Raw genomic sequence first — 27,663 nt, forward strand, 5'->3', positions numbered from 1 at the left:
TTTTGGTGAATTCTACCTACAAAGCACACAAGACAAGAAATTACCATTACCATGGTTCACAGCTGTCTAAGTTTAGAATGTAACTTTAATGTTGTCGCTTTACTACAGGTGGGCTTCCTTATCCTTGGGGTGGGACTCCTTGACTTTTGTGGACAAGTTTGCTTCACACTGCTAGAGGCTCTTTTGTCGGACTTGTATCGGGATGAGGAGGACTGCGGACAAGCCTTTGCCATGTTCTCCTTCATGGTCAGCTTGGGAGGCTGTGTGGGTTATTTGCTACCCGCTCTGGACTGGAGTCGTGGCCTGCTCTCCGTTTACCTGGGAGGCCAGGCCGAGTGCCTCTTCTCACTTCTCATCCTCATCTTCATTTCCAGTGTACTTATCACCATGAAGGTGTCTGAGGAACCCTTGTGTGTCAGTACTGGCTTGGCAGGATCTGGATCGTTACTAGAGTCAGGAGCTGGCACGATGGAGGCTGGCCGGTGCGGCGTGCCGCGCTCATGTTGCTACCTGCTGAAGTGCAAGCTGAGGCTGCTGAAGTCTGGACCCCTGCTGTGCCTGCTGAGGACATGCTGGTCCATGACCCCGACCATCTACAGGAGCTACTGCCATGTCCCGCGGGTGATGAGGCAGCTGTGTGTGGCTCAGCTCTGCAGCTGGATGGCTGTCATGTCTTTCGTGTTTTTCTACACAGACTTTGTGGGGGAAGGCCTGTACGACGGCTTGCCCAGTGCATTACCAGGAAGTTTGTCCAGGCAAAGATATGACGAAGGTCAGACCTCCTCTTTACATGCTGTATATTGTGTACATTTTTGGGGTTATATGAGCTTTCTTTATCTTCAAACAACGTCTCTGGCTGATTGTGGTATACACCCTAGATATTATGTGATGCTGCACTACACAAGTCCTACCTTTTGTCATCATCAGCTTGACCTGTGCACAAAATTGGCTTAGGCTTAATTAGGGTCCATCCTTGCTGTGCTGTCTGCACTGTCACAGCTGGGAAGGATGCGCTCACAATGCCTGCGCTCATTTTGAATCCTGTCAAGATAAAGGACATATACAGCAAAGACTAGCCATTAGTATAAACTCTAGCTGAGATGATGAATGTTTTGTTTATAGTTATGTAACAAATCATTTGAGTATGTATGCTTAAGTACACATCAAGCCAATCCAAGGAATTTCGGGTATTAGTTTCCACCCCTGTACTTTGGAAACTGTAAACAAATACACACAGTCCTCTTCATCTGTTCCTGTTCCTGCTCCGTATCTCAGAGTTGTCACTAATCCTACTAGACAGTTATATGGCTATATTCTATAGCTATGCAAATACTTAGCTGGATGATTCTGCCTAAATATAATCTTTAGATAGACCCTGTGCAGGCAGAAAAATACAAACAAATCTGTCAGCGGTCTAAGAGAGCCAAGCATGCTAGGAAGCTTCTTTCTGTGGTGTGTTTTACCAGACAGCGTCTGAGAAGGAACAGTAAGGGTGGAAGAATGAAGCTGAAGTAAACAGATGTGAGGTAGACCATGTTGACCATGTCGAGACATTGCAGATTTACATAGTGGCTATGTCTCAGTCGTAAGTCTCCCTTTGTTTAATGTTCAGCCAGACTTCCTATCATACACCATATTCCTCTCCCTGCTTTTCCATGATCTGTTTACCTGTTTTATCCTTTTAATCCTTCGTGTCAACTTCTCCATTCTCCCATTTAATTTGCCATTTTCATCTATTCATATTCTTTTTGTCCCATACACACACACACACACAATTTGTTTACTTTTTACTTTTCCCGTGTCTCTTCTCCCTTGTGCTTGCTGGACCACAAGGAATGTCACACTCACAAAGAATTAATGTCAAGGAATCGGCACACAGAGAACATGTTCATTCAAGTCAGGTAGACGGCCAAAGCACACAATCCTGAGGTCTGCCACAGCCGGGTTTGTTTAATCTGAAACACAGCAGATGTTATTGAAGCACATCATACAGCCTGCGGATGTTCCTCTGCTCCAAGGTTATCTGCTTTGTCTGAAGGATTTTTTTTAACTTAATTTATTAACTGTTACTATTGTTTTTTTGGATCATCTTTCCTACAGGGAGGGGTGTGTGAAGCTTGTACTACAGAAACAGCCATTTCCCCATACTGCAGCAGTTCTCCCGTGCACAGAATTAGTGGTATTCTGGCTTGGTCCCATATCTCTCAGGGCTTGGATTTCGGTCCTCGTTAGCTTCTGTGTGTGTTTGTAAAGTGGGCTCGGCAGCTTTGCTTTCCAGGAGAAATATGATCCACGTACTCCTTTCACATAAGTGATTCTCTACTCTGCTGCTGAACTTCTGACCCACAATGTTCACGGAGAGCATGCTGAGAGATCAGGCTGAAATAAATAACAGTCTAGACATGTAGGCAGTCCAGCTTCCAAGATTGGTAAAAAAAAAATAGGCAAAATAAATTGTTGGAGAACGTGATTAAACATTGGAACATTTTCCCACAGCGGACAAATTTTCATAGGTGACTAAAATCTGAAAAGATGGAAAATTTGATTTAGCATCTAGTTGAAAGGCAGAGTTCAAAGGGAGAAAGAAAATATGATTGTATTGTATGGAAGAGCTAACCAAACATTTAGTTTATTTCCTTGTAAATGTTGGTTGCACAGTTATTATAAGAATGTTGACTTTAGCTCTTGTGGTACAGGCTGTTGACATATTAAGTTTCACATGCATCGTACTGCAATACCTTGATTTTATGGGTTGAGATTGTGTTTATCAGGTGCAGAACATGATGCATCAAAAGATGTCACTGATAAATGTTCATTTAGACTGTAACTGGCTGTACTTATTTCAAAGTTAAAAGATGTTTTGACGTCATGTCGCAGAGACATAACATGAATCACTCTTCCTCTGTTGTTTTGAACCTAAAATTCTGCCTCGGTCAGTTGGTAAGACCTCATCCAAATGCTTGTTGTCTGTCTGGCTGACTGAGCCAGACTGCGGCCAGGAGGCACATTGCCTCAGTAAACAAGGGCCGGTCTGTGTGTGTGTCGCCCTCTCTGGCTTTTCAAGGATTTATCTAAGGTTAATGCTGTCTGTGATGATCCAAGTCAGTCACCCCAAACAGTGTGTCCGTGCCACAGGGCTCAGGGAATGTCTATCCAACCAGATCTGTGCCTGTGGATTTATAGGCTTGATCAAACAGCAGGATTTTTAACTCATGCAAATAGCTGTTAATATGTCACAGTTTAAAGTTAACATAGGGTTTGGCAGTGGTCAGGCATTCAGTTTCTGCACCAACAACAAAACAAAATTTTTTGTAACAAGGCAGACATTACTGCCTACTACTACTACTGAATGTCAGAGAGAAGCTGGTTGTAATTCAAATGTATCTTGCAGGTATCCGTATGGGCAGTATGGGCCTGTTCCTGCAGTGTGCTACCTCAACCTTCTTCTCCCTGGTCATGAGTCGTCTGATTCGCCAGTTTGGTTCACGGTGGGTCTACCTGAGCAGCATGGTGACGTTCACGGTCTCTGCTATGGTCATCTGCCTGTCAAAAAGTGTGGTCTTGGTCACTATAATGGCAGCCCTCACTGGCTTTGCGTATGCCACACTGCAGACTCTTCCCTACACACTCACCTGCCACTACCACAAGGAGAAAGAGGTAGGTAAAGATCAAATGCCGTTAAACACAAGAATAATGTGTTGATAAAATGACTGATAAGCTGACTCTATTCTTGTCTTATTTCAGGTCTATATGCCAAATAAGAAAACCAAAAGCGTGCATAAAAATGGTATTACTACCAAGCGGGACTCTGTGTATTTGACTCCTGTGGAAGAGGACGGCGGACTGAACCACAAAACAGGGACAGCCTACGAGAATACCTTCCTCGGCCAGGATAGTTATGAGTACTACCCCAGTCCACACAGCCAGAACAGCTCATCTCACAGCTCTGGTAGCACTGAACAAGACGAGGGCGATTCTGGGTTTGAGAAACGTGGTATGGGTTTGGACTTTGCTATCTTAGACAGCACCTTCCTCCTCTCTCAGGTTTTCCCCACCCTCTTCATGGGAATGATCGTTCAGTTCGCACAGTCTGTCACTGCCTATATCGCCTTCTCTGCCATATTTGGTGCAGCCGCCATCTACTTCGCCAGTCAAATCATTTTTGACCAAAAGGACCTCAAAAGCTGAGACCTAGTTGCAAAAGATGTGGGAGTGGTCGAATCATAAATAATCAGTCATTCAGGTTCCTTGGGTGGAACTCAACAATGCACTACTGTTTCCTGAATGCCTTGCGCTAGTACCATGTTTGCTCTGTTGGTAAAGTGTGTGTCTGTCAGTGTGTGGCAGGTTATGAGAGAAAGTGGCTAATGAAAGAAAAGACAGTTTCCATGTTAGAGCAGAGGGTTGCCACCTGAAGAGTCAACTGAGTGCTCATGTCAGGTGTGTTACTCTGCACTGAATGCAATCAAATTCAATAGACATCTATCTTGAAACCTTTTGTTGTGACATCTTTTCTGTCCATCGTCTTTTTCCTCAGGTACCACAAACAGATTTACTGTAGAACTCATCAACCTCAGATACACAGGTTACTAAACTTTGTCTGTTTTTTTATGGTCTCATCCTCAGCTAGCCACAATTTTTAAAGTTTGCCAGTCTGTTTTTAACTTGTAATGGCATGTCAGACTTGTCTGCAGCATCACAGTCTGGAGACTGGTCATCATCTTATTGAGACAGGCTTGTCTTTCTTCACAACGGCAGCATGGATAGATTAATGCTTTGTTTTTACCCGTTCAGAAAATACAATTTCAAGTGGGACCATTGGACTTGTCCATTCAAGGTGATAAGAAAACTTTTAAGGGGGTACTCCAGTGATTTATGATTGCCACTCCATATAAGTTAGGGACTTGCAAGAGACCAATTTTTAAGAAAACAATGGTCAAAGTATCTCTGTCCTTTATTCCCTGCAATTGGTCAAGCTCCAAAAATGCTCGATCCTGCATTTATCATGATTTAACTCTTTAAAATCTTTCGTCCATCTCTACCTGTTAAGGGCAAATAAATCCAATGGCAGTGCAGATTCACATCTCTGTAGCATCAACCAATAGCAAATATGTGTGTGGTTTTAAAAAACAGCACGTAACTGCCCACATTTCGCCTTGTCACTCATGTGCGACAGTACTCATGATAACCCAGATGACATCATCAGGGGTTTTTCTTACAAAGCTCCTTTTAGAGCCACAGAGGACATTATTATTACAGTTTACATAAACTGACCTTTATGTGTAAAATTTGTGGAGTACCCCTTTTAGCTGTACTCTATGTTGGCTCCATACCCCACCCCCTTTTCCTTATCTAGTGTCAGCAGTTAATTGATGAACAGTTTTACTGTAAATATCTTGTATACAAATTTACTGTATATCCCTATGGGAATTTTGTTATGCAACCTGTTCAGGTGAGGTTATCGACTGTGGTGGTTTTTAGAATTAAGCTGTTTACTGGAACTGGAAATATTGCATCAAACGGCCTCTCAAGATAATCAAGAGTAGTCTAGTCTAGTGGACTGCTCATCACGCCCAACTATTCTTCTGAACAGGACAGTCGTCTCAGGTTAATACCTTTTTGTTTTAGAATCACATCCTGTCCTTAATGCCACTAAAAAAACACTTTCCCTGCTGCCAAAACCTCCACGTTTTACTGTATTCTCAAATGACAATCTAGGACATCTAGTTGGGCTCGTTATGTAATGTAAACATGTAGGGTGATGGCTGATGGGAGCCCATTTCAAAGCACCATTCCTGAAAGACCAAAAAAAAAAAAAAAATGTAACGCAGCAAATGGAAATATTTGGTTACTGAAAATCATGTGAGAGAAGGCACCATATATTGATTGGCTGAAGGACAAGCTGAGTTGAGGTGTGTGTGTGCGTGCGTGTGTGTATACATAACATGGAGGACAGATGGTGAGATAGCATGAGTAATATACTGATTAAGCTAATGAAAAGTGATATGACTCGAGTGTGTGCAGTTTTTTTTTTCACATTGATTGATGATAAACTGTATTAACTTTAGCCTGGCCCATATGTTGTTGTTCGTTTCAATGTATTGTGGCCGATCAGTGTAAACACCATGCTTGTTTTGTTGAGTTAATTTGAGCATTTTGTATCCAGGTTGTCTGATCCTGCACGAGGGGTGATGAATTAGGTTCAGCAGATACAAATAGCCCTGAAGGATCTTATTGCCGGAGGTGTGGGTGAAGTAAAAACGGCAGAGGATTTGTTTATCATGTTGACACTGCTGCAGAGTCAAACCAGTCACGCAATAGAATAATCCTTTTCAGCCCGAGAAACGCACAGGAAAATATTGCCTAGCAGTAGCTGAAGTGTCAGAAAAAAAAAAAGTTGTTTTACAAGTGCCTGTACATTTTTCAAACATTTTTTTGTACATATGTATTTATTTATGCCTTTATTACAAAAATAGCACGTATTAAACTATTGGCCTCTTTGGCATCTTTCATAGGTGCAAGGGTGAAGGCTGTTTCTGTGAAAAAGATAAATTATTTGTATAGATGTGGTATAGAAGCATCATCAAAGCTATAATTTATTTTAACATTTCCCACTTTCTCCTGTAGCTTTGATAACATCACAGAGTCTATAGCTGGTGTCTGTTGCCAGTATATTTCAAATCAGCTGCAGATTTGCCCCTGTGGTCACTATCCATGTAGCCTGTTTAATCTGGAAACTTTTTTTCATGTCACACAACTGAGATACTTTGTGGGTTTTTTTTATTTTATTTGTCTGGTGCAGCTGGTGCAAACGTATCATTTTGTCAATATCTGGGTCATATAACCACTTGTTTCTTTTTTTATCAGATCTGTTTATTGTTAAACTTAACAGATAAACACAGCAGATATATCAGATATATTTTAACTTGATGGCTGGAGTTGTTTTCAGACTGCCCTCAACCAAATGTCCTGTGTAATTTCAGAGAGAAAAAAAAGTGCCAATGGTCCGACTGTGTTAAGGCCAGAAGTCATCATGTTCTGATGGGATTAATCAGGTTTTCTTTTTTTTTTTAATTGCAGTGTTTTGTCACAAGATTTCACTCACTTGTTTCTTTGTCATAAAATGCATTCAGTCATAACAAAAAGTTGTATTTCATTTTCCTTATACATCCATCAGATTGTGTATCTGCAGTTACCAAATAGATTTTATACAAAATAAAAGAACTGCATTGTTAATGAGATGTTGTCCTTGACTGATTTTAACACATTATTGGTCATCATTGCATACAGTGTTTACACTTTAAAATACCACATAGCATGGATCAATTATTTTAGTTTAAATATGTGTTTAATATTAATTATTTCTTTTGAAGTGAGTGCTTTGTAGCCTACAATGTCCAAAAATCTGTATGCAGTTTGGTGTACAGACTGAAGGCTGAACAGCAGTGGTGAAAAATGAACTTGGAAATGGTGCCATCCTTTGGAAATCTTGGGGAACTGATGCGTTCAGGAGAGACTGCTGGTGCGCAACTGCGCCGGCCTCACTGACGCATGGGCATGCTGTTAGTGGCATTATCTATTACATGGAAAAGACGATAGGCTTTCATGTTGCAGGGAATGGCATGCTGACAATGTGTGCCATTTCATGACAGGCCTCTCCAGTTTGCTCCTCGTGGTTCTCACGAATGCACCACGGGAAAATGCACGGGTTATGGCGTACTTATAAAAATATGATACTTTATTAAAATGCCACTCGGGGGGCCTTTCTGTTTCCTAACCGCGCTGTGGTGGGGGGTGGTGGTGGGTAGGGGGGGGTGTCTTGCTCAAGGACAAGTCAGCAGGGCGGATGCTACCCGGCGCCGGGGGTCTTGAACCCTGATCTTCGCGGCACCTTGTTGGATCTCTGGTCCAACAGATGTGTCGTTTTAATCCCAGAAAGGCACAGATCGTGCTGAGGAAAGTTCTTGAACGGTGCAGCAGAAGAAGTGGGACCACGAGAGCCCTGTCATTGCTCTCCGGTGACAAGTGGGCCTGTTTTTACACCTTCCTTCTAAATAAGGAAGCGGCCTGACAGACATATGACCACCGACCCAATTTGGGAGAAGCCCGAGTGCCCCATCGCGTCCCACGGCCGCTGAACACCACCAATAAGCTTTCTCCCCTTCCAGTCCAGCACTGACAGTAGACTATTCCCCTCAACTCTCAACAGAGTTGGTATTTTTCCTGCTGTCAGCACCCTCACTACCCTTGTATTGTCCCAGCGGTGAAGTCAGCATGATGTCATCTAGGGATGCGATAGCCATGGCGAGGTTGAAACAGGGTTTTTGGTGAGTGGTGGTGGATTTATTCTGAACTCTTACCGAGAGGGAGGCAGAGAGAGGAGGAAAGAGAGAGAGAAAGAGAGAGTGTGTGTGTGTGTGAGAGAGAGAGAGGCGCGGAGGAGCTGCAAAACATGGTAATCACCACCACCAACATCACCATCACCATCACCTCCAGCTCTGCCGCGCACTCTCCCGTCTCCTCTCCTCCTCTGCACCGGGGCTTGCGTTTCATGCCCAAAGCCCGGATCTGCGCTCCAAAAATAACCCTCAGCCAGCATGCCGAAGGAAGCAAAACAAGAAGAGCGGTATTTTTAGGGTCATTAATTTTGACCACGTGGCCCGAAGGTAAACCGGATGGCCGTTGCGCAAAGGCTCCTCGTCAGTATGTCCTGCGAGGCCGGCACGCCGCACTGGACGCTGACCGCGGTGGTTCTCCTGGGCTTTCTGCTGGGGATCGTGTCAGCGTACCCTTTACCGAGCAGCAGGACAAATGCAACTTTGCTGGAGAAAAGATGGGAGACCCTCTTCTCCCGCTCTGTACTGGGGATCTCCGGGGAGAAACCGGAGCTGAACTGGGAGAGTGACTATCTGCTGGGCATCAAAAGAGTGCGGAGGCTCTACTGCAACGTGGGCATCGGGTTTCACCTTCAGATCCTCCCCGACGGCAGGATAAACGGTGTACATAATGAAAACCAGTACAGTGAGTTATACCTCCACCGATGTAATGCAATAGACATAAAAGAGAGGCAGAGTCAATAAGCATGGATCTGTGATGAGCAGACTAGTCTATCCCCTCTATTAATTTGCATGATCATATGTCATCCGGCACTGAGGGAGAATTGAATTTCTTCCACGGCAAAGACAAATCTATTAAAAAAAATAAATAAGTATCCATCAGTACTGAACACCCCCTTTCCTCCCCCTTCCTCTCAAAGCTCAACCATGACATGAATGTATGGACGCTTTTAGACACAACTTATTTTTACGCAGCCCCTGTGAGGGCGGTCCAGAGACCAATAGCCGTGCACGTCAATGCAATTACTGCAATTATTGCAATGACCAGAATGCGCTTAATTGACACCGCGCCTGGGTGCAAATGTTAAAGATGGGGTGAAAGATGCAGAACAAAGGCTCGGCATGCTGCGCAGCAATCTGCAAGGTTACACCCATAGACGCAGAGAGAGAGAGAGAGAGAGAGAGAGAGAGAGACAATGCTACAGCCACCTTGATAAAACACAGAATCAACCAGGAGGAGCGGCTGGTATTTAATTACATTTGTATTGCTCTAATGTAACAATTCTTTGTCCTGCGTCAGGTCTAATTGAGATCTCTACGGTGGAGAGAGGAGTGGTGAGCCTATATGGGGTGAAGAGTGAGTTGTTTGTCGCAATGAACAGCCGTGGAAGGTTATACGGAACGGTAGGTATGCACAGTATTTCATTTATTGTCCAGCAATGTTAGTTAATGGGATCCTGAAAATAGGTCCGCACTTCACAGCTCGATCCGTCATATTTTGGGATGGGACTCTCTGCCCTGTCTTGCCTGCCAGCAGGGCGTCTGCTCATTATGTGTTGTGAAATCCATATATTTTAATTTCATCAGGAATTTATAAAGCTCTATTTAAAGCAAGTGTGCTAGGCCTGGTGGCCTATGGGTAAATAATGATGAGGTTAACAGATGCAGGGTTGCACGTCTGAAACGTGGTGGGTGTTTGTGTGTGTGTGTGTGTGTGTGTGTGTGTGTGTGTGTGTGTGTGTGTGTGTGTGTGTGGAGGGAAACCCCCCACCCCACCCACCGACGCAAAGAAAGCTGTCAGCAGAGCTGGAAATCGATTTTAACGGCAAAGCACTTATTTTGCAGGGCAGTTTGCACATTACACACATCTTGGGAGGCAAAGGCCCAACTCAGCCACCTCACTGCCAGCAGCAGCAGCAGCAGCAGCAGCAGCAGCAGCAACTTTTCCCATATAACCTCTAAACGTTAGAAAGAAAAACTGAAATCTTTCTAAAAGACGTACGTTTGACTTGGAACATCTCCTAAGAGTTGGTTCACTCATAGCTTTGTGAGTGCTTCCCACACTGCAGTTGTGCTTGTGACATTTTCAAGAAGCATCCAATATTACAAAACATGCTACTGTGTGTAAAATCCATTTAAGCTGTGTTGATGCACAGCACCATTTTGGATTTTTGATCCTCGAAGAATGCCTAATTTTGTAATGAGTGAAGTGATTCTCAACTGATGGGACACAGGTGTAACACGCTCTTGAAAACAGTGATGGGGCTAAGGATTTTGTACTTGGTGTAAGAGGACCAGTGAGGATATATGAACATTTCTTAGATGTTTTTTTTCTTTCAAGTTTTAAATGGCTGAAGTATAGACAGAAACCTCTTAATCTTTGTGAGATGGTGCAATGATGGCAATAATGAGCTGTAATTAAAAATAAAAAAAAATCCCTGTATATTTCAGACAGTAGACAATGGTTTTATGGGCGTGTGAATTTAAGTTACCAAAGGCTTTCATTTTGCTTGGCTGCTCAATATTGTTGGATGTTTTGTCTAGTCCCTATGAAATGCAGTATTTAAGAGAAAAGGGACTCTTTAAGTTTTTTTTGTACATGAGTGAATCCACCGTGTATGTATCTTATTTTAATCCTTTTACTTACCAAACTCAGATCTCTTATTGCAAGCAGTTTTGTCGATGCATGCGTGCCCTTTTGATGTCTTTTTTTTCGTTTTGTTGTTGTTCAGCTGCAATTTCTTATATAGTTAAAATGACAATTTAATTACACTTGAACTTGAGTTTTTGTACCCCCTTCACACAGATAAGATGTATTTACATAATTACAGTTGAAACCTTTAGAAGACATCATTTGTTTGTGGCTTCTACAGCGATGGCAGCTATTAATATATAAATGCTCCTGGTGGTGGGGGGAGGAAACATTGTGTTTAGTAGAGCCCTGCTGACACATGGCCCTGGTTTGCTTGCTGTGGCCAACATATTTGACAGACAGAATGTGAGTCAGTTATCTGGTCATGAGTGATGAAGCGTTAGCTTGTGAGCAGGCTGATGATCTGATAAGAGATTGAATTAGGCCACATGGCCTCTGATGTAGAGTACTTTCTCCGCTGCTGTACATTGTACATTGTCATGCGCTGTCAGCTTGGATGTATTGTTTTTTCGTAGATATTGTATTTAGAGATTATTTATATAGAGAAACTTAATCAGTGTTACTTGTGTATCTAAAATCTTCCTGATAGTTTTTATTTTATTTTAGAATCGAATTCTAATTTCGGCGCTTTACTGTATGACTCCAACATTTCTTTAAGGTTTTAGTGTTTAATGACTAATTTGACATTTTGGGGGGGAAACGGTTTATTTGGTTTCTTGCCAAGAATAAGTTGAAAAGATTGGTACCTCTCTCATATTTGCTTAATATGAAGTTGTAGATGGTCATTCCAGTTATTATGCTCAGCTAAGCTAATTGTTTCCTGGCTGTACTATCATATTGATCTTCTAATCTAACTCTCAGCAAGAAAGTGAGCAAATGTCCCAGAATGTGAAACTATTCCTTTAAGTTCAGCAGTTCTGTGAGTGGACTATCAAAACTCAAAATAAGTTCTTTGTGTGTGCAAAATATCACCTGATTTAATAGATCATTTGGCTCACTGTGTACAGTTAAATTAAATTAATACCTATTTTTAAAAGACCTACTCAGTACACCTTTGAGAGGAGTTGGTGCTGCTGGGACGCTGCACAGAGATAACTCTAAAACATAATGTTCATTCATTGTTCCCATTGCTGTGTGTAATCTAAATTTAGCTTTATATTTTTGTGCGTTGGTCAGAAAAGAGCTTTTTAATCTTCTGCCATCATAGCTTCAAACTACAAACAGCCTGTTTTTTTGAACAGTTCATTAAAATCCACGCTGTCTGTCTCTTTGTCCTCTCCAGACAGTCTTCCATGACGAGTGCAAGTTCAAGGAGAGCTTGCTCCCAAACAACTACAACGCCTACGAGTCTCTGGTTTACAGAGGCTCCTACATAGCACTCAGCAAGCATGGCCGCGTGAAGAGGGGCAACAAGGCCACCACTGCCATGACTGTAACACACTTCCTACCCCGGATATGATGAGCAAAAACTGGCAATAACAAACTTATTTGCACATGTGGATTATTTCCCAGGTAACATAAATACCGTATACGTACATACAAACACAAAAGACAAAATGGACTGTAAAAGAAAGAAATACCACTATATCTGATAGTATTTATTCAAACTTTATATGTATATTTGGGTAGCTTACTTTGTATTAGAAATGATGGAAATGCCATTATTTGCTGCTTTTATGATTTTCATCATTTTGTGATAGGAAAGGGATGGAGAGGCATCATTTATCCCCTCAGTTTATATGGGTGCTTGCTGGAATTGGTTGAGTCCTTGCCCTGTCAGTGGATGACAGCTCATCCTTTTGGAAATGAAATGGATACATTATTACCTCAAAGCACCATATCCTGAGAAGAAGAGGAAGAAGAAGAGAAATGTGTGCATGAAATTTCTACAGAGAAGAATGCCTGTTTGCTTATAAATATTTTTGTTGTCATCCATCAAGGACTTTTCCCCATCCTCCATGTTTGATCGTCTCTGTCACTGTCAGGGCAACTAGAGCACTTGCAAACATGGCGGCGCTTTTTCTTGCTTCGTCATGAGGTGGTGGTGCCTTGAATTCCTACTTGCGGCCCCCTTACCCTAGCATGCGAGAAACGTGGTGCTTAAGTCAGAAATAGGAACGAAACGCAAGTCATCACTCTCTCAGACACCACTGGGGGGCTTTAGCCCAATTCCTAGAGGGCCAGAGATTTCTCCACTTTATTTTCTTTCCATAATTAGATCAATTAAGTAATTGAGACTCTATGCTGCACAGGACCCAGTGGAGTCTCTAGTTAATATGGAAAGCTAGATTTAGAGTCAGCACTCACCCCCACTCCCCACCCCTGCCCCCCATTATGTCCAAGGGAGCTTTGACAATCCCAGGTTTTGATTTCACAAATATTGTAGCCGGATCATCAGGCCAGATTGAGTGTGTAAGTATGTACTATATATGTGGGCATGCTTTTATTTTATGTATGTGGAATTTGCTCTCGGTTTGAGAGCTACTTCATTTCAAATGTTTTTTCTAAATTATTTTGGGAGGTCGAGGGGGCATCTGTGTAACAGAATATCATAGACCTGACACTATGAAGCAAAATGTCGTCCATTTCTGCCTGCTGTATGTTATATTTCCCTCCAGTTCAAATTGAGTCAATCTGTTGCATCTGGTCTGTAGCCTTTGTATTTTGTTTGTTGTTGACACACTAATTTATTCAATATTGTTTTGGAAAGTTTCGAGTTGGAACGATGGTAGCTGTTTGACTTTTACACTGGTTTGATGATATTTGGCACTTAAAGTAATGTGTTTATGGAGAAATGAAGTGAAGTTACAGTGGATGTCACTGAGTAGTCAATCCACTGTGAATATGTTGGTCTGCTGCATTAATTTGAAATACTCCAGTTTGGTTTAGAGAGGACTGCTTCAGTGTTCATGATTCTGGGATTTGTGAACAATACTTCAGGTAACTCAGTCTGCCTTGACATTTTGATGATGTAGATTGCGCTTACTGATCCCTGATTTTGAAGCTATTTATGCATTATTCAGATTGATGGCTTCTTGTGAAAAAAGAGCAATGTTGCAAAAAGCAGTGAACCAAAGGGTTACATTAGTGATGTCCATTTAGGCTTTGTGTATGCAGCATACCATACTTGAATTCACCAACTGCTTGCGCTCGTCTTTCAGATAGTTTTCCATTGTGGAGACGAGGTGAGGTGGCGTGGCGTGGGGTGGGGGTGTGGGTGGTGGTGGTGGGGGTTGGGGGGGTGCAAAGAGCAAGCAAAGTTGAAGGTAACAATGATGTATAGAGGACTTATATGGGACTCTGCATATGGCACAGGTTGTTTGTTTAACTTGGCGAGGATGTGGATAATGTGGGGTAAAATACCTGAGCATCAGACTAGTGGGCCCCTCGTCTGTTGATGTCAGACTGGACAGTCCCTGGGATTCCTGTCCTACTCATCTGAGCCGTTTTTGTACCAAGGTCGAAGATGTGGGCTTTCTGTACTTTGTGTTACTTATGTAGGCATGTTTTCTGGTCCATCTCAATGACTTTTACCGTGTTGTTTTAATGGAGCTCTGCACCTGTTAGGCTACTTCTTCATCAAGACGAGAATGGTTGTCTTGTAATGCTCAATGAACATATAAACGTTTGGCACCTTTCTTGTATCTCTGAGCAGAGTCTATTTAATATTGAAATGAGGTGTGATTGTGCTCAATTTTTTAAAATCATTTTAAATTAAATTATTGTATTTTGGTACTTGACCTGCAATATTCTGTAAGTAGCAAACCACCAGTCATGTCAGTTTGGTGAAATGTGATTCAAAGAAAGTAGCAAGGCTCTTATAAATATATGTTGTCATACCTCATGCCCTTTCTAACATTACTGTAACACACTGACGAAATGTCTGTGAGCGATGGTTTACGTGCCCTTTAAGCTCCAGGTTATGTTTAGTAGCACGAATGTGTAGTCTGTGTGTAGGTGTATGTGTGCATGTGTCCTACCGAGCACGCTCCTGTCATGTTCTGTTTCTGCCAAAGCGACAGTAGAGATGGTATCAGTTCAATTTACCTTGAGTCAGGAATAACAGGGCATTGTCTGACTGTGCAAGCCGATGTACTGTACTCTCCTCAAGGGAGAGGATAAAGACGAAAGGGATAGAAAAAGGCAACGTAGAGGGATGTCTGTCAAAAGCAAGCACTGACTGTTGTTTGAGCTGATGATTATGTAGCAAAAGGTCACTTAAAAAGAATCTAATGCTTCCAGGAAAGGGACACTTGAGTTAAACAGGTTGTCTAGTGGACTGAATACTGTGATCCAAGAGAGCAACTTGACACCCCCAGGATGTCATGTCTAATGTTTTTGAGGATTGATACCACTGATAATTATGTTTGGGGGGATTTCTTTTATTTTTTTTATTTTTGACTTGAGCATCTTACTACTCATTTTGACTGATCAGCCTTGAAAATTATCACTTGTAGCTTTTTTTTCCAGGACTGAATTTGGGGCTGTGAGGAGGAGTTGGTTGGAGAAGTATTTTGGCTAATTTGTCAAAATATACAAAAGGTGCAAAACTTTTTTTTTTTTTGAGTGCAATTTACTGAGCAGGGGTAGATGTTTTCCCTTGCTACCCCTTTCATCAAAACAAGCTGACATGCAAGATCAGAAGTACTTGTTTTTGATGACATCGTTTGTGTTAATTACTGTATGTCATTTCTGATTTATTATGGTATGTTTCAGAGGACACTGTCAGCACAACAAGTGATGAGTTGAATGGCAGAATGGGAATTGTAAAGCTACAATGGCTTCTCAAGTAGTAAGAGACACCTGATAAGTTGACACAGAAAGCAACTTAACTTGGTGTCAGACTTTTAAAAGCTTGAGAACTGTAAGTTTAAAAGGAAATATTACTCTGTTACAAGTTCTACAACTTTTGCATGATGATGTTTCAGGGCAGAAAAGGTTGTATGATATAGCAGTAACTGAGAGAGGGTAGTTAATGGTAAGACGCATATCACCTTTCAACATTAACCCTTACTTCCTAAATTCCTTTATCATACATATAGAGTTCTGAATGGACTAAGTATGTGTTACCCCTCTTTGATTAAGGATCCAGTGTCTGGATTTTGCCATTGTGCTTCTCATACCTGTTCAGCTGGTTTTAAAATGTGTTGGTTCACAGGGAACTGGAGGTCTGTGGGAGGATCTGGGATCAGACTTGTGTGTGTGTGCGTGTGTCCCTGTGTGCCGGCAGCCTTTGTGTTTCTCTCTCAGTTTTCTATTCCTGCACTGAGGGGAGAGTGCTTCCTCTGAGTCCCCCTCCTCTTTTTTAACATATACCTCACCTTCTGCCTTAGTTCCGATTATTGAAATGATTGTAAATTAGTTTGAAACAACAGACTTCTCCAATCATTTGTTTCTGAAAAATATGATGACGAGTAAGTAAAATACTATATTACAAATGGTTTTCCTTTTATTTTTGTACGTATGTGCTGTGCACAGCAGTCAACTGTATTCCTGAGATGATAATAAAAGACGTTTTGTAAAAGCTGTTGTGTTTATATCTTTAAAGTTGCATGTCTCTTTTATGGAAGAATTATCCCATCTTTATTCAAGAGCATAGATTTTCAGTTTGAGAGGATGATTTCTCCTTCTCATGCTCACATTTATTCTCCTCATGCTCTTATTTTGTGCTTGGACTCAGATTTTTGCTGCTTTCTTTCAACATGTGTGCTTGGACTCAAAAATCACATGCTTGTGCTCACATTTCTTCTTCTTGGACACAAACATTTCGTTTGCATATGTCCTGTGCACGCTCAGATCTAATGGTGGTCGCACTCAGAATGAGCACATCCTCTCAGGTTGAGGCGTCTGTTCAGACTGAATGATGTCCCTCCCTGCACTTAAAATAGTGTGTTTCACCAGCCAATAGGCAGACAGCTATCCCGCTAATATAAAATTAGAATAATCTAATTTTAAAAATTAATTATACATAAATAAGCTGGCGTCTTAAATCATGCTCTCAAACTGAAAATCTACGCTCTTGAATAAAGATTTTTTTTCCATACTTTTTCATCATTCTTCTTCACCCTGAATGACGCACATCATTATGGGAACTGAGGGACTAGGGAGTGAAAATGTTAAACCTCAGGCCAAAGTCATGGTCAATGAATTACCAAGAGTCAGTATGTGGCGCCCTCTTCTGGTGAAGAATGACGACAGGTACATACAGCATGTGACAGTAAATGTAGAGAAAACATGAACTGAAACACAAATTAATCCATATTCAGTTTATTTTATGGGGTTAGGGTTAGTTAAGTTATTCTTAGGTTTAATTCTGTTATTTGGCATTAAAATATAAGTAAAATAAATACAGTGTTCAAGTCCAACATCTGCTCATTATGTCTAAATATTACTTACAGCTCAGACTGTGAATCTAATCACAAGTTGCTTGCACAACCTCCAATTAAATTACATTATATAATTAACGTTATTAAACAATGTTTGGCGAAAACCTTCAATCTTTAAAAAGACAACTTTAGCATATAAATGCTTTCTAAAGTTTGTCACTGAAGGGATTGTAAGGTCAAGAGCTCAGGATATTTTCTTTTTTCATTTTTCTTCTTTTTTTTTCTAATAGTGTAAAAATCTGAAAACCACCAAAAAATTACACAAAGCAGAAAAATGCACTTCTAGTCAAAGGAAGTGAGAAGTTGGGGATGGTATGTAAAGTTAATGAATAACAAGGTATGAGTCATTCTGACTCAACACAAAGTGACACAAAATAATCTAATTATTATATAATTGATCCTTGATTTATACCTAAGGCACAAAGGTATAATTGACTTATTTTGGCCTGTGGTGATTATGAGGGTCGAGAACAAGTAAGTTCTTCTCTTCTTTTAAGAATCCTTCTTTCCATGCACCTGTAATGTTACCGTGACCAGCAGGAGAAATACTGTGGAGAATTTTCAAGTAAACAAACTAGTTTGGAAATGCTTACCTCTTCTTCTTTAAAAAAATAAATAAATCATGGATAAGGAGAGTCTCCATCATGCTTTCATATCTCCTGCTGTCTCTGTTTCCTCTGTGTTCCAGCCTCTTAAGTTACAGGTTTAATCGTTTTTTATTTTAGGTTTGAACAAAGAGCAGAGCTAATTATGCTTCAATCTATGGCAGAGACCTATTTACGTTTACATTAAAACTATGTTCTGTTATACATGCAGCCTGCAGGAATTCCACCTCGGCACCCTTAACCACAGAAAAACAGGCAGGCTTTGAGTCATGTTGGTAAATGAGTTAGCCAGTTTATCGACCCTCTGTTTAAATAGACCGGCTGGACTTTCTTCTCCAGTAGCTACGCACACACCATTCTGAACATTTGTGCCTTCAGGGTAAAGACAACACGGCATCCCCACTGATCATGCAACCGGCTTTTCTCTTACTCATCCTGATTGCTGTACATGTGTCTGTACCAGTGGATTGTACAATGAGGCTCCAGGACCAAAAGCAACTTTTACAGCATCAGCAGAGCAACTTCAACACAGGAGCACAAGCCGATGCATCATCCGCCCATATGGGACGTTTCTCCTTGGAGCTGAGTGGATCAATGAGAAAAGGCATTCACAGACACTTTCTGGGTATGTCTGCTTATATTTATAAAACATGGTTTATTTCAGTAAATAAACTGTAAATTAAATAATCAGTTCCAGCAAATAAAAGCCTTTTAAACACTAAAATAATTAATTATAATTTCATTTAATGATAAACTTTGCCCAGTTTTGTTCATTTAATTTCACAGAGTGCAACAAACAGTATATGTCCTTAAATGTTTCAAAATATACATAAATTCTGCATGGCATTTTTGATTCATATAAACTTACAAATCTATAACTTAGGTTTGTATATTTTGCTTGTCATCCACACAAGCAAGTAATGTTCATTTTAAAGGACGTTTCTAAAACTATTTTAAAGATACAGAAATATTTTCTTTCCTTTTCAATAAGACATTTATTTTATTTTCAAGTTCTAACTGCTGGTGACTGTTTAAACCTGTTTTCTTACAGTTATATTGCCAGTAAGAACAGACACAAGCAACTTTGTGTCAATATTTGATTTGAGAAGAAGACAGTTCCTCTGTATGGACTTGAAGGGAAAGCTGTACAACACTGTGAGTATTTTTTAGATGTACTTATTCTGAGTGAAGTCAAGAAATGAGTGGAGTGAACAGTAGGAGTAAGCATTTGTCTGCATTTTTTTCTACCACAGAGGCAAAGGAACAAAGATTGTCTCTTCCAGCGCATTTGGTTAGATTTGGCGAACCACCATGATGTGTTTTATTCTATGAGTGTGGGCCGACTGCTCAAACTGGAAGGAGCTGAGCTGCAAGTTGCTAACCAGGAGCCACCTGAACCCTCCCCAGCCCTAGTGGAGAGGTTCCTGGGTCGTTTGGTGAAGAGACAGAGGAGGAGCGAGGAGGTGAACCCCTCTGATCCTTTAAGATCAGAATCACATCCCTCACATTCTGCCAAGGACCACAAGGATGAAGAGCATGTGCAGCCTGAACAAGACCAGGCCGGCGCTGTGTCTAAAGAGACCATCACCTCCTGTGACGACCCCCTGCGGGTCCTACAGCCCAACGGGCCTGTCAGTCCTTTCAAGACTAATATTGAAGACCGGGCAGCGCAAGACTAAAATACTGAACTTGGGTTTAAAAAGTGAAAAGTCAAGAGGGGCTGCAATCTTAATGTTTGTTTTGAAAACCCACTTCATGTTTGACTGCATAGTGGGAGTAGATACTGTATTTGTAGACACCCACATATCCTGTGGACTGCTGTATGTGTAAAAGCCGCATAATAACTTACAGAGGTCAAACTGACACTAGAGGCCAAATACTTTACTTCTTCTGAGAAAAGAGCATTTTATAAAACCTTGAATTTTAAAAAGAAAAATCTGAATTTGTTTTTATGGACTACTACACTTGGAAATGTACTCATAAAACCTTGTTACATCACAGCCTGCGCAGATCTTCTGTTTGAACAGCAGACAAACGATAAGTTTGGCAACATTCTACATGATCATGCAACAAGTTCGGTCCAGTGTCCTGCTGTCCTTTAACCTCTTTTGTCAGTTAAATTTTAAACCTTAAACCAGATGTGGCAATGTTAGTGTTGCATATGTAAAAATGTGTAATCTGTGAGCAATTATGAATATTTATACACAAATTTGTTGACACAGTAACGCTTAATAACAGGAGTTTAAAAACTAAATCCACCAGTGTATATTTTTCGTTACTGAAAAATATCATTTGCCATTTGCAGCCAAACATGACACAACAGGATCAAATTATGTCAGGTGCCGGACACCAAAAGTCACAGCAATGAAAAGGTATTTATTTATTGAAATGTGTAAATGACTTCCTTCTTAGCCTACTGTTTTATTTATATATTTCATGTTGTGTTATTTCTGATGTGGATTAATAAATGGTTAGTATTCTGTGCATTGTCTCTCTGTGTATTGTAGTTGGAGTCCAATGAGAGTTTTCTACTTTGCATTTTTGACAGTAGTGTTCTACGATAACTGTATAAGAGTTGCACCCATTAGTCCCACCACTCACACTCTTATTAGTTGCTTCCATTATCACTTTTATATCGACAGATCACTAATAAAAGTAATTTCCTTTTGAGCAAATCGTTGCACTCTGAGGGAAAAAGAAGCACTGATGACCAATGAACGTGGTTCTTGAGTCCTTTCTTTTCATGTATCATGTTGAAGTATTTGAGTTACTTAAAATTTTCATTTAAAGTACTCTGTAACATTTATGCACAAAAAAACTTACTTGAAGAATTTTGCAAAATGCCACATTATTATGTACACAGCCTATTGGTTATATAACTGGCAAATATTAGACCTGGACAAATAATGTCCAAATGAAGTAATACATATCAAATAAATGTAGACAACCATGTAAATGTACATGCATGATAACTGAATGAAAACATTCAAGGCTTAAAATGTTACATAAAATCAAAGCTATCATGCAAAGATGAACAAATGTACTGTATGGCAGATTTTAAGGAGTTTTAAAAAGACAATTTCTATATATATATATATATATATATATCTTATATCTATATATATATATATATAAATATATATATATATAAATATATATGTGTCTTTTTAGTTGCTAATATACTAAATTACTCAAGTCTGTGAGTATTCCTATTTTTTAGGGTGTTTTCAATCACAGCCGCTGAACTTGTAATATATTTTTTCATGCAATCTAATTCAGTAATTCAATAATTGTATTTATTTATAGCACCAAATCATAAGAGGTTAGCTCATGACACTTTTCATATAGCGTAGGTCTAGACTCTTTATATTATTATTTTAAGAGAACCAGTGATTCCCAGGAGTCACATACTGTTCGTTTTCATCATTTATATGGGCATTATCATAATTTAGTTTCACACAGAGTGTAGCAAAAAGTAGTAGAATACAAAGCATATGTGCGCTCTTGCTTGGAACTCATTTGACCTTGTTGACCGAAGTGTTAATTCACAACAATGAAAGAGTCACTGATTTCCAAAAGAATCAACACTGCCACGGTTCCGCTCTGTGTTTCTACATAAAGTCAAAGAACCTCCGGAGGCTAAATATAGAAACACAGACTCATTAGAGCATAAAGCTGCCCACATTTACAGTAATGAACAGCCAGACAGTAACAAGTGATGATGACATCACCCTGCAACACAAACCGTCTATCGGAGTTTAAATGAAGGTGTTCAGATCATGAAACAGCATTCAAACCCTGAGTATTAAACATATTATGTTGAAGGCCACTATATAAAATAATGAGGGTGCATTATGTATTATTTGATCCACATTTTGGTGATTTTAAGTATTTTATAAGGTTTTTAATGACAAACAGCATCTAAATACGTTTTTAAAATTTTCTAATTAGCTAATAAAAAACTAATTTCTTTGATAATTCCATACTCAAAACATGCTTATATTGAACTACAAATAAAAACTCTCCATCCGCCGATTTCAAAATTAAATAAATAAATGAAATGAATAAACTGTATTTTGAACGAGCACCCAATAAAAATAAATACAGTACCTATAAATAACCTACATTGTAAACTCTCAGTGTTCAGTCTACGTTCATCTAACTCCTACTGTTTAACATGGTCCCCTCTGTGGATGAACACACAGCGGATTCCTGACAACATGAACCTGTCGCCCTCTTTTCTCATGGTTAGTATAAACCGACACAGACCTGTGTTAGGACTTAAGGAGAACATGTGTGCTTTGTCAGAACCAAGAGGCAAGGAGCAATGTAACTCTTCCACAAAGTAGCGCACTGCCACGCACATGTAGGCCCCGTGGGTGACAACCAAGGCATGGATAGGGACGCCCCTGACCCCGTCGTCTGCGTTTCCCTCCACAGGAGACGTTTCTGGTGAAACAGATATGGAGGTTTCATCCTCCCCTCTGTCATGCCAGTGTTCAGCTCCAACTTGCTGGAGCATTTTCTCCATAAACTCTTTGACCCGCTCCTTCACCTGAACAGAGTAAAAGTCTGTTATGAAAGGGGCCATGCTTCTCTTGAACTTCCTTTCTACACTCACAGCATGCATTATGTAAATATGACTACCTGCATCAAGTTAAAGGTTGTTTTATTCAAAACAACATCGTCACAACTATTCCCACACACATGCAGTTTCATCATGACACAACAACCTGTAAATCGTTCAGGAAAACGGGGAGGGAGGCCACTAGTCGACACTGATTGGGGCGCTCTGTGCTTACGTCAAATCTATCTTTGTATCTGCATAATCATCATCATGTGCTGGTCACGTACCAGGTTTGACCAGAGTTAACGTCCAAGCCAAGTTCTAATAGATGAAGCCTGACGAGGTACCTTTGAAATAGAACATCCTTCCTTCCGACCCACCCCCACCAACACACACACACATACTGTCCTCCCACACACCCTCTAACACAAATAACACTAAGTGGTGACTTTTTAATCAGGGCAGTGACGAACACTCTGCAGTTGTTTGACAGTGGAAGGACACGTACTTTGATCCTCCTGATTCACACCAAGTGCTCTGGCAGATACAAATGAAATATAATCATGTGGATGCAAAGAGGCCCTGACATGGCATGACATGTTGCATCCATGCAGACAAGTGTTTGACTAAGGAGGTGAGTATCTCCTGCCATCTAGTGGTAGTATGTGTATATTGCACCGGGGCATTCAGGTCAGACCCCTATATAGAGTTAAATACTGATAAAGATTTTATTGATTATCGTTAAGTACAACACATAAGCACTACATTTTCATCAAGTATTAGAGGTGTAGGAGCTACTTAAGTCGTGCACTTTTATTTGGTAAAATATGTTATGACGTGAGATTTATGTTCTGCCATTATTTATGTGTAAAGTCAATGTATATGTTGAATAGTGTATGGTATTGATTGCATTGTAATACAATTTATTGCAGTCTGCGACAGGTCTGGTAATGCTGTAAGACAGTTTTGAGTGTGAATGATAATTTTTTTGACCATGTGATCATGTAAACCACGTAAAGGACATAATCAAGTCGATAACTGACTGAGCTGAGATGTATGAATAATTTAAGTTTCCCTTCCTCCATGCACCATGATTACTATGAGTTTTCACAAGAAAAGCTTGTGGTAAAACGTCCACTACAAGAGGTTCAGTCTGACCAGATTACAAAATAACAACAGCCCCGCCTCACCTGCTCCTGAGTCTCCCCCCCTGGAGGGGTGAATCCTGGAAACGACTGACCAGCTGCCTTGGCCATCTCTCTCACATCCTTCATCCGTCCCCCCTCTGCTATCCCAAAGCTCTGAAGTCAATATAAAGTATATTAAGTATTTTTTTTAGTCAGAAAATACTTTTGCTATAAATATGAAAAAAATCACACAAAAGGATTGTAACTCACTATCTCTTTAAGTAAAGGGTCACACGCCATCTGTAGACCGGAACAACTACTGTTGTGTTTCACTATTGTTTCAGCAGTCTGGAAGAGATAATATACAATCATCTCATCACTTACATATTTTCCCAGATGTGAATTCTTTGATTTTATTTGAAGACACTGGCTTGTGTTTTTCATGGTTCATACTCTTGCCCTGCTAAATGCCCCTTTATGATTTCATTTCTCACAGAAACAAATGTCACAAAGTGACATGATGTGAAAATAAACCCAAAGAAAGTGTGGACTAATGTCTACTGTTATAAATCCCGCTGTGTTGTGAAGTAAAATTTTGTACCTGCTTGGCCCGCAGCATATCACTGGAAAACACATTGCTGAACTTGACATCTTTCAGGTAACAGCCTGCAGCCTCGGCCTGCTGCAGCCCGATCTCAGACAAGTGTGAATCTATAGCCTGACCTGTGTGGAGGAAGACAAAGGTAAGACACATAGAAAGCACAAGAGTAATTAATCTTATTTATTCAGATGTCTTCAAATATGTTTTACCTTGTAGAAGGCCTTCTTTATTGTACTGCGTTTCCCCACTGCAAGAAATTAATGATTTATAATGTCAAACAACAGTATCAATATCACCAAAAGATTATAATGCAACTAATCATGATTTTCATTAATGAATCTATCAATTATTTTGGATTAACCATTAATCTGCTAAATTCTACAGCCTGATTTAACAGTATATAGATTTTATCTCTATTTGTAGTTCTATTTCTTATTTCTATAAAAGTTTTATTTCTATTTTTCCTGTCGCATATTTTTCTATTTGCAAAGATAGCACTTAGCACGTTTCATTTCTCTCACATATTTAACTTCTTAGCATAGATTTAATTTCTTTGGACAGGTTTAATTTAATGCATTTTTATCTTATAGAGCCTTTCCCAGCCTTTCACAGTTTCCCAGAAGATAAGAATTGCTTGTTTTTATATGGCAGATAGTCCAATTTAATTTACAACCATATATCAGAGCAAAGCAGCAAATCTTTAGATTTGAGAAGCTGGAATTAATTGACTTAATTAATGAATCAAATTAGAACTATGGGTTCTGTTTATATTTGCATACATTATTTCGACACTAACCATGCTAACAGAGATGTTTTATTTGGTAGAACTGGTTCTAAATATGACCCACAAACAACAGACCTTTTTCACAGCAGTTACTTTGCCATGAAACACACAGGTATTTCCAATGACACTAATTGACACCTGTTTACCACTATTTCATGATAAATGACAAATGACAATGTCTAGCCGATGGAGGAATATATATATATATATTAGTGCTGTCAAAATTAACGCGTTAATTTTGTCGATTAATTTTAAAGAATTAACGCGTTAAAAAAAATTAACGCGGTTTTGTTTACTTCCGGTGGCGGCCGCCATTTTGGATGTGGCAAAGTAGAGCTTTGTTTCCCAGATATATTAGTGTGTGTGTGTGAATGGGTGTATAAGAGGCATTAACTTAAAGCCCTCACGGAGACTGCGCCCTGGGCGGTCGCCCACATTGCCCACAGCTAAAACCGGCCCTGCTTGTATTAGTTTACGGAAGACAAAGGTAAGACACATAGAAAGCACAAAGAGTAATTATCTTATTATTCAGATGTCTTCAATTATTTTTACCTTGTAGAAGGCCTTCTTTATTGTACTGCGTTTCCCCACTGCAAGAAATTAATGATTTACAATGTCAAACAACAGGAAGTAATATCACCAAAAGATTATAATGCAACTAATCATGATTTCCATTAATGAATCTATCAATTATTTTTGATTACCTTAATCGGCTAAATTCTACAAGCCTGATTTAACAGTATATAGATTTATCTCTATTTGTAGTTCATTTCTTATTTTATAAAAGTTTTATTTCTATTTTTACTGTTGCATATTTTCTATTTGCAAAAGTAGCACTAGCACGTTTCATTCTCTCACAATATAACTTCTTAGCATAGATTTAATTTTTTGGACATTTAATTTAATGCATTTATCTTATAGAGCCTTTCCAGTTTCCCAGAAGATAAGAATTGCTTGTTTTTTTGTGGCAGATAGTCCAATTAATTTACAACCATATATCAGAGCAAAGCACAAATCTTTAGATTTGGAGAAGCTGGAATTAATTGACTTATTAATGAATCAATTAGAACTATGGGTTCTGTTTATATTGCATACATTATTTGACACTAACCAACAGAGATGTTTTATTTGGTAGAACTGGTTCTACATATGACCCACAAACAACAGACCTGTTTCACAGCAGTTACTTTGGCCATGAAACACACAGGTGTTCCCAATGACACAAATGGACACCTGTACCACGTTCATGATAAATGACAAGGAACTATCGATGGAGAATTATATATATATAGATATATATATATAATATATATATATATATATATATATATATTCCATAGGTTTATTATTCAAATTATTATCGTATCAAACCATATTTTAATGATTATACTGTGCTTGATGATGGAGAATAGACCTCTGACCTCTGGTGGTCGTGAGGCGGTACTGCAGGGTCCACACACTAAACCAGGCTTGAATTAGCAAAGTACCCATAAAGAGCAAGGGTCACCACTGCTAACTACTTAGCCATGGCGCTCCAATGAACGCCCTGTGTATGTTGAGGTTGTCACGGAGTGTTGTTATGTTAGAAATACCGGCTGTCACTGCACAGGTACAGGTACAGGAGCAGGTACAGGTGCAGGTGCAGGAGCACACCTGTCTGCAGTGTACGCTGTGTGACACCTGCTAGGGTTAGCATCCAGCTAGCAAACGCTAAATAACTACAAACTTAAGTCATGTAACTAGTTTTAAAGTACAAACAGAACAAGGTTCACATCACTTTTCCACCAACATCAAACATTCACACATATGAATATGTCAGTACGTTATTACTTCATCAAAACAGGCTGATATACACAGACTGTGGTCTTACACGACGGATGGGAGCAACAACATGAACTTTAAATGTCAGCTGCACTTACTGTCGGACAATGGTTAGCCCAAATGTTAACGCTCTCATGCTGTGGGAGTTAAAGACGGAGAAATATCGCATCGACTGTCCGACACTTGAATAAAAACCAACTGTGCTGAAGTCCACTCGCGTCTGGAGAGGAACTGAAGTTAACCGAGTGAGATGTGTGGACCACTCCGGACAACGTTGTTGAACACGCCACAGTGGTTAGAATATTTTGGATTGAGAAAGTTTCAGATGATCAGTTCACAGATGATTAATAAATGTTGCAGAACTAAAGTCAAGTGTAGAATTCTTTATACTGTCATCGGTATATATTTTATTATGATATATTATTTTATTAACTGTTTCTGGCTCTTTTTCCTTTTAAATCTTTTTTATTTTTATTTTTTAGGTTCTTTAAGTCACGTTTTACAACAATGCGACCTGGTTTTAACAAAAAACAAAACAAGAAAGGGACAGTTTAAACAACCTCTTATAAGCCTAAACTATTGATTAACTAGCTATTGACTAAATTAGTGAAATTTACTGCGAAAGGTAATATTCTACAACTACTTTCTGGAGAGAGCAATTAGTGACGTGATAATGATGGATATAAAGAAATGAATAACTTAACTGTATTGTTTTTTTTTGTTTGTTTTTTGTTTTTGTTTTGGGGTAATTCACCAAATGTTGCATTTAATTTTAATTACATT

The 27,663-nt window shown here is 39.7% G+C and overlaps 4 protein-coding genes across 6 annotated transcripts in view; 3 read left to right on the forward strand and 1 right to left on the reverse strand.

Moving 5' to 3' along the window:
* The window catches only part of LOC104922118 (solute carrier family 45 member 3), a 28,511-nt gene extending 22,690 nt beyond the window's left edge, over positions 1-5,821 (forward strand). The window contains exons 4-6 of one of the 2 annotated variants that reach the window (XM_010734863.3): positions 109-772; positions 3,392-3,657; positions 3,745-5,821. In XM_010734863.3, the coding sequence (XP_010733165.3) occupies positions 109-772; positions 3,392-3,657; positions 3,745-4,188 (1,374 nt within the window). In that variant the 3' untranslated portion in view covers positions 4,189-5,821. The remainder of the gene's footprint in view (positions 1-108; positions 773-3,391; positions 3,658-3,744) is intronic. The other variant, XM_019279587.2, reaches the window with a different exon arrangement.
* A 2,383-nt stretch (positions 5,822-8,204) lies between these two features.
* LOC113743977 (fibroblast growth factor 6) lies at positions 8,205-12,574 on the forward strand. Its single transcript, XM_027272618.1, has 3 exons — positions 8,205-9,021; positions 9,637-9,740; positions 12,272-12,574. Exons 1-3 carry the CDS (start codon positions 8,676-8,678, stop codon positions 12,446-12,448), a joined length of 627 nt encoding a protein of 208 aa, XP_027128419.1. The 5' UTR covers positions 8,205-8,675; the 3' UTR covers positions 12,449-12,574.
* A 4,684-nt stretch (positions 12,575-17,258) lies between these two features.
* On the forward strand, positions 17,259-20,460 carry LOC104922120 (uncharacterized). The gene is made up of 3 exons (XM_010734865.3): positions 17,259-18,605; positions 19,032-19,135; positions 19,234-20,460. Exons 1-3 carry the CDS (start codon positions 18,389-18,391, stop codon positions 19,657-19,659), a joined length of 747 nt encoding a protein of 248 aa, XP_010733167.3. The 5' UTR covers positions 17,259-18,388; the 3' UTR covers positions 19,660-20,460.
* Positions 20,461-21,853: 1,393 nt separating this feature from the next.
* Positions 21,854-27,321, reverse strand: tigara (TP53 induced glycolysis regulatory phosphatase a). Of its 2 annotated transcripts, none has more exons than XM_010734870.3 (6): positions 26,979-27,321; positions 24,485-24,522; positions 24,276-24,397; positions 23,945-24,022; positions 23,738-23,848; positions 21,854-22,535 (listed from the first exon to the last, which is right to left on the reverse strand). In XM_010734870.3, the coding sequence occupies exons 1-6, from the start codon at positions 27,047-27,049 to the stop codon at positions 22,146-22,148; spliced, it is 810 nt and encodes a 269-aa protein (XP_010733172.3). In that variant the 5' UTR covers positions 27,050-27,321; the 3' UTR covers positions 21,854-22,145. The 2 variants fall into 2 exon arrangements, with proteins under 2 accessions (XP_010733172.3, XP_027128418.1); XM_027272617.1 differs by lacking the exon at positions 24,485-24,522 and adding an exon at positions 25,612-25,649 and having other exon boundaries at positions 26,979-27,320.
* Positions 27,322-27,663: the final 342 nt, after the last annotated feature.

This window comes from Larimichthys crocea, chromosome XXI, assembly GCF_000972845.2.
Source record: "Larimichthys crocea isolate SSNF chromosome XXI, L_crocea_2.0, whole genome shotgun sequence".
NCBI lineage: Eukaryota > Metazoa > Chordata > Actinopteri > Sciaenidae > Larimichthys > Larimichthys crocea.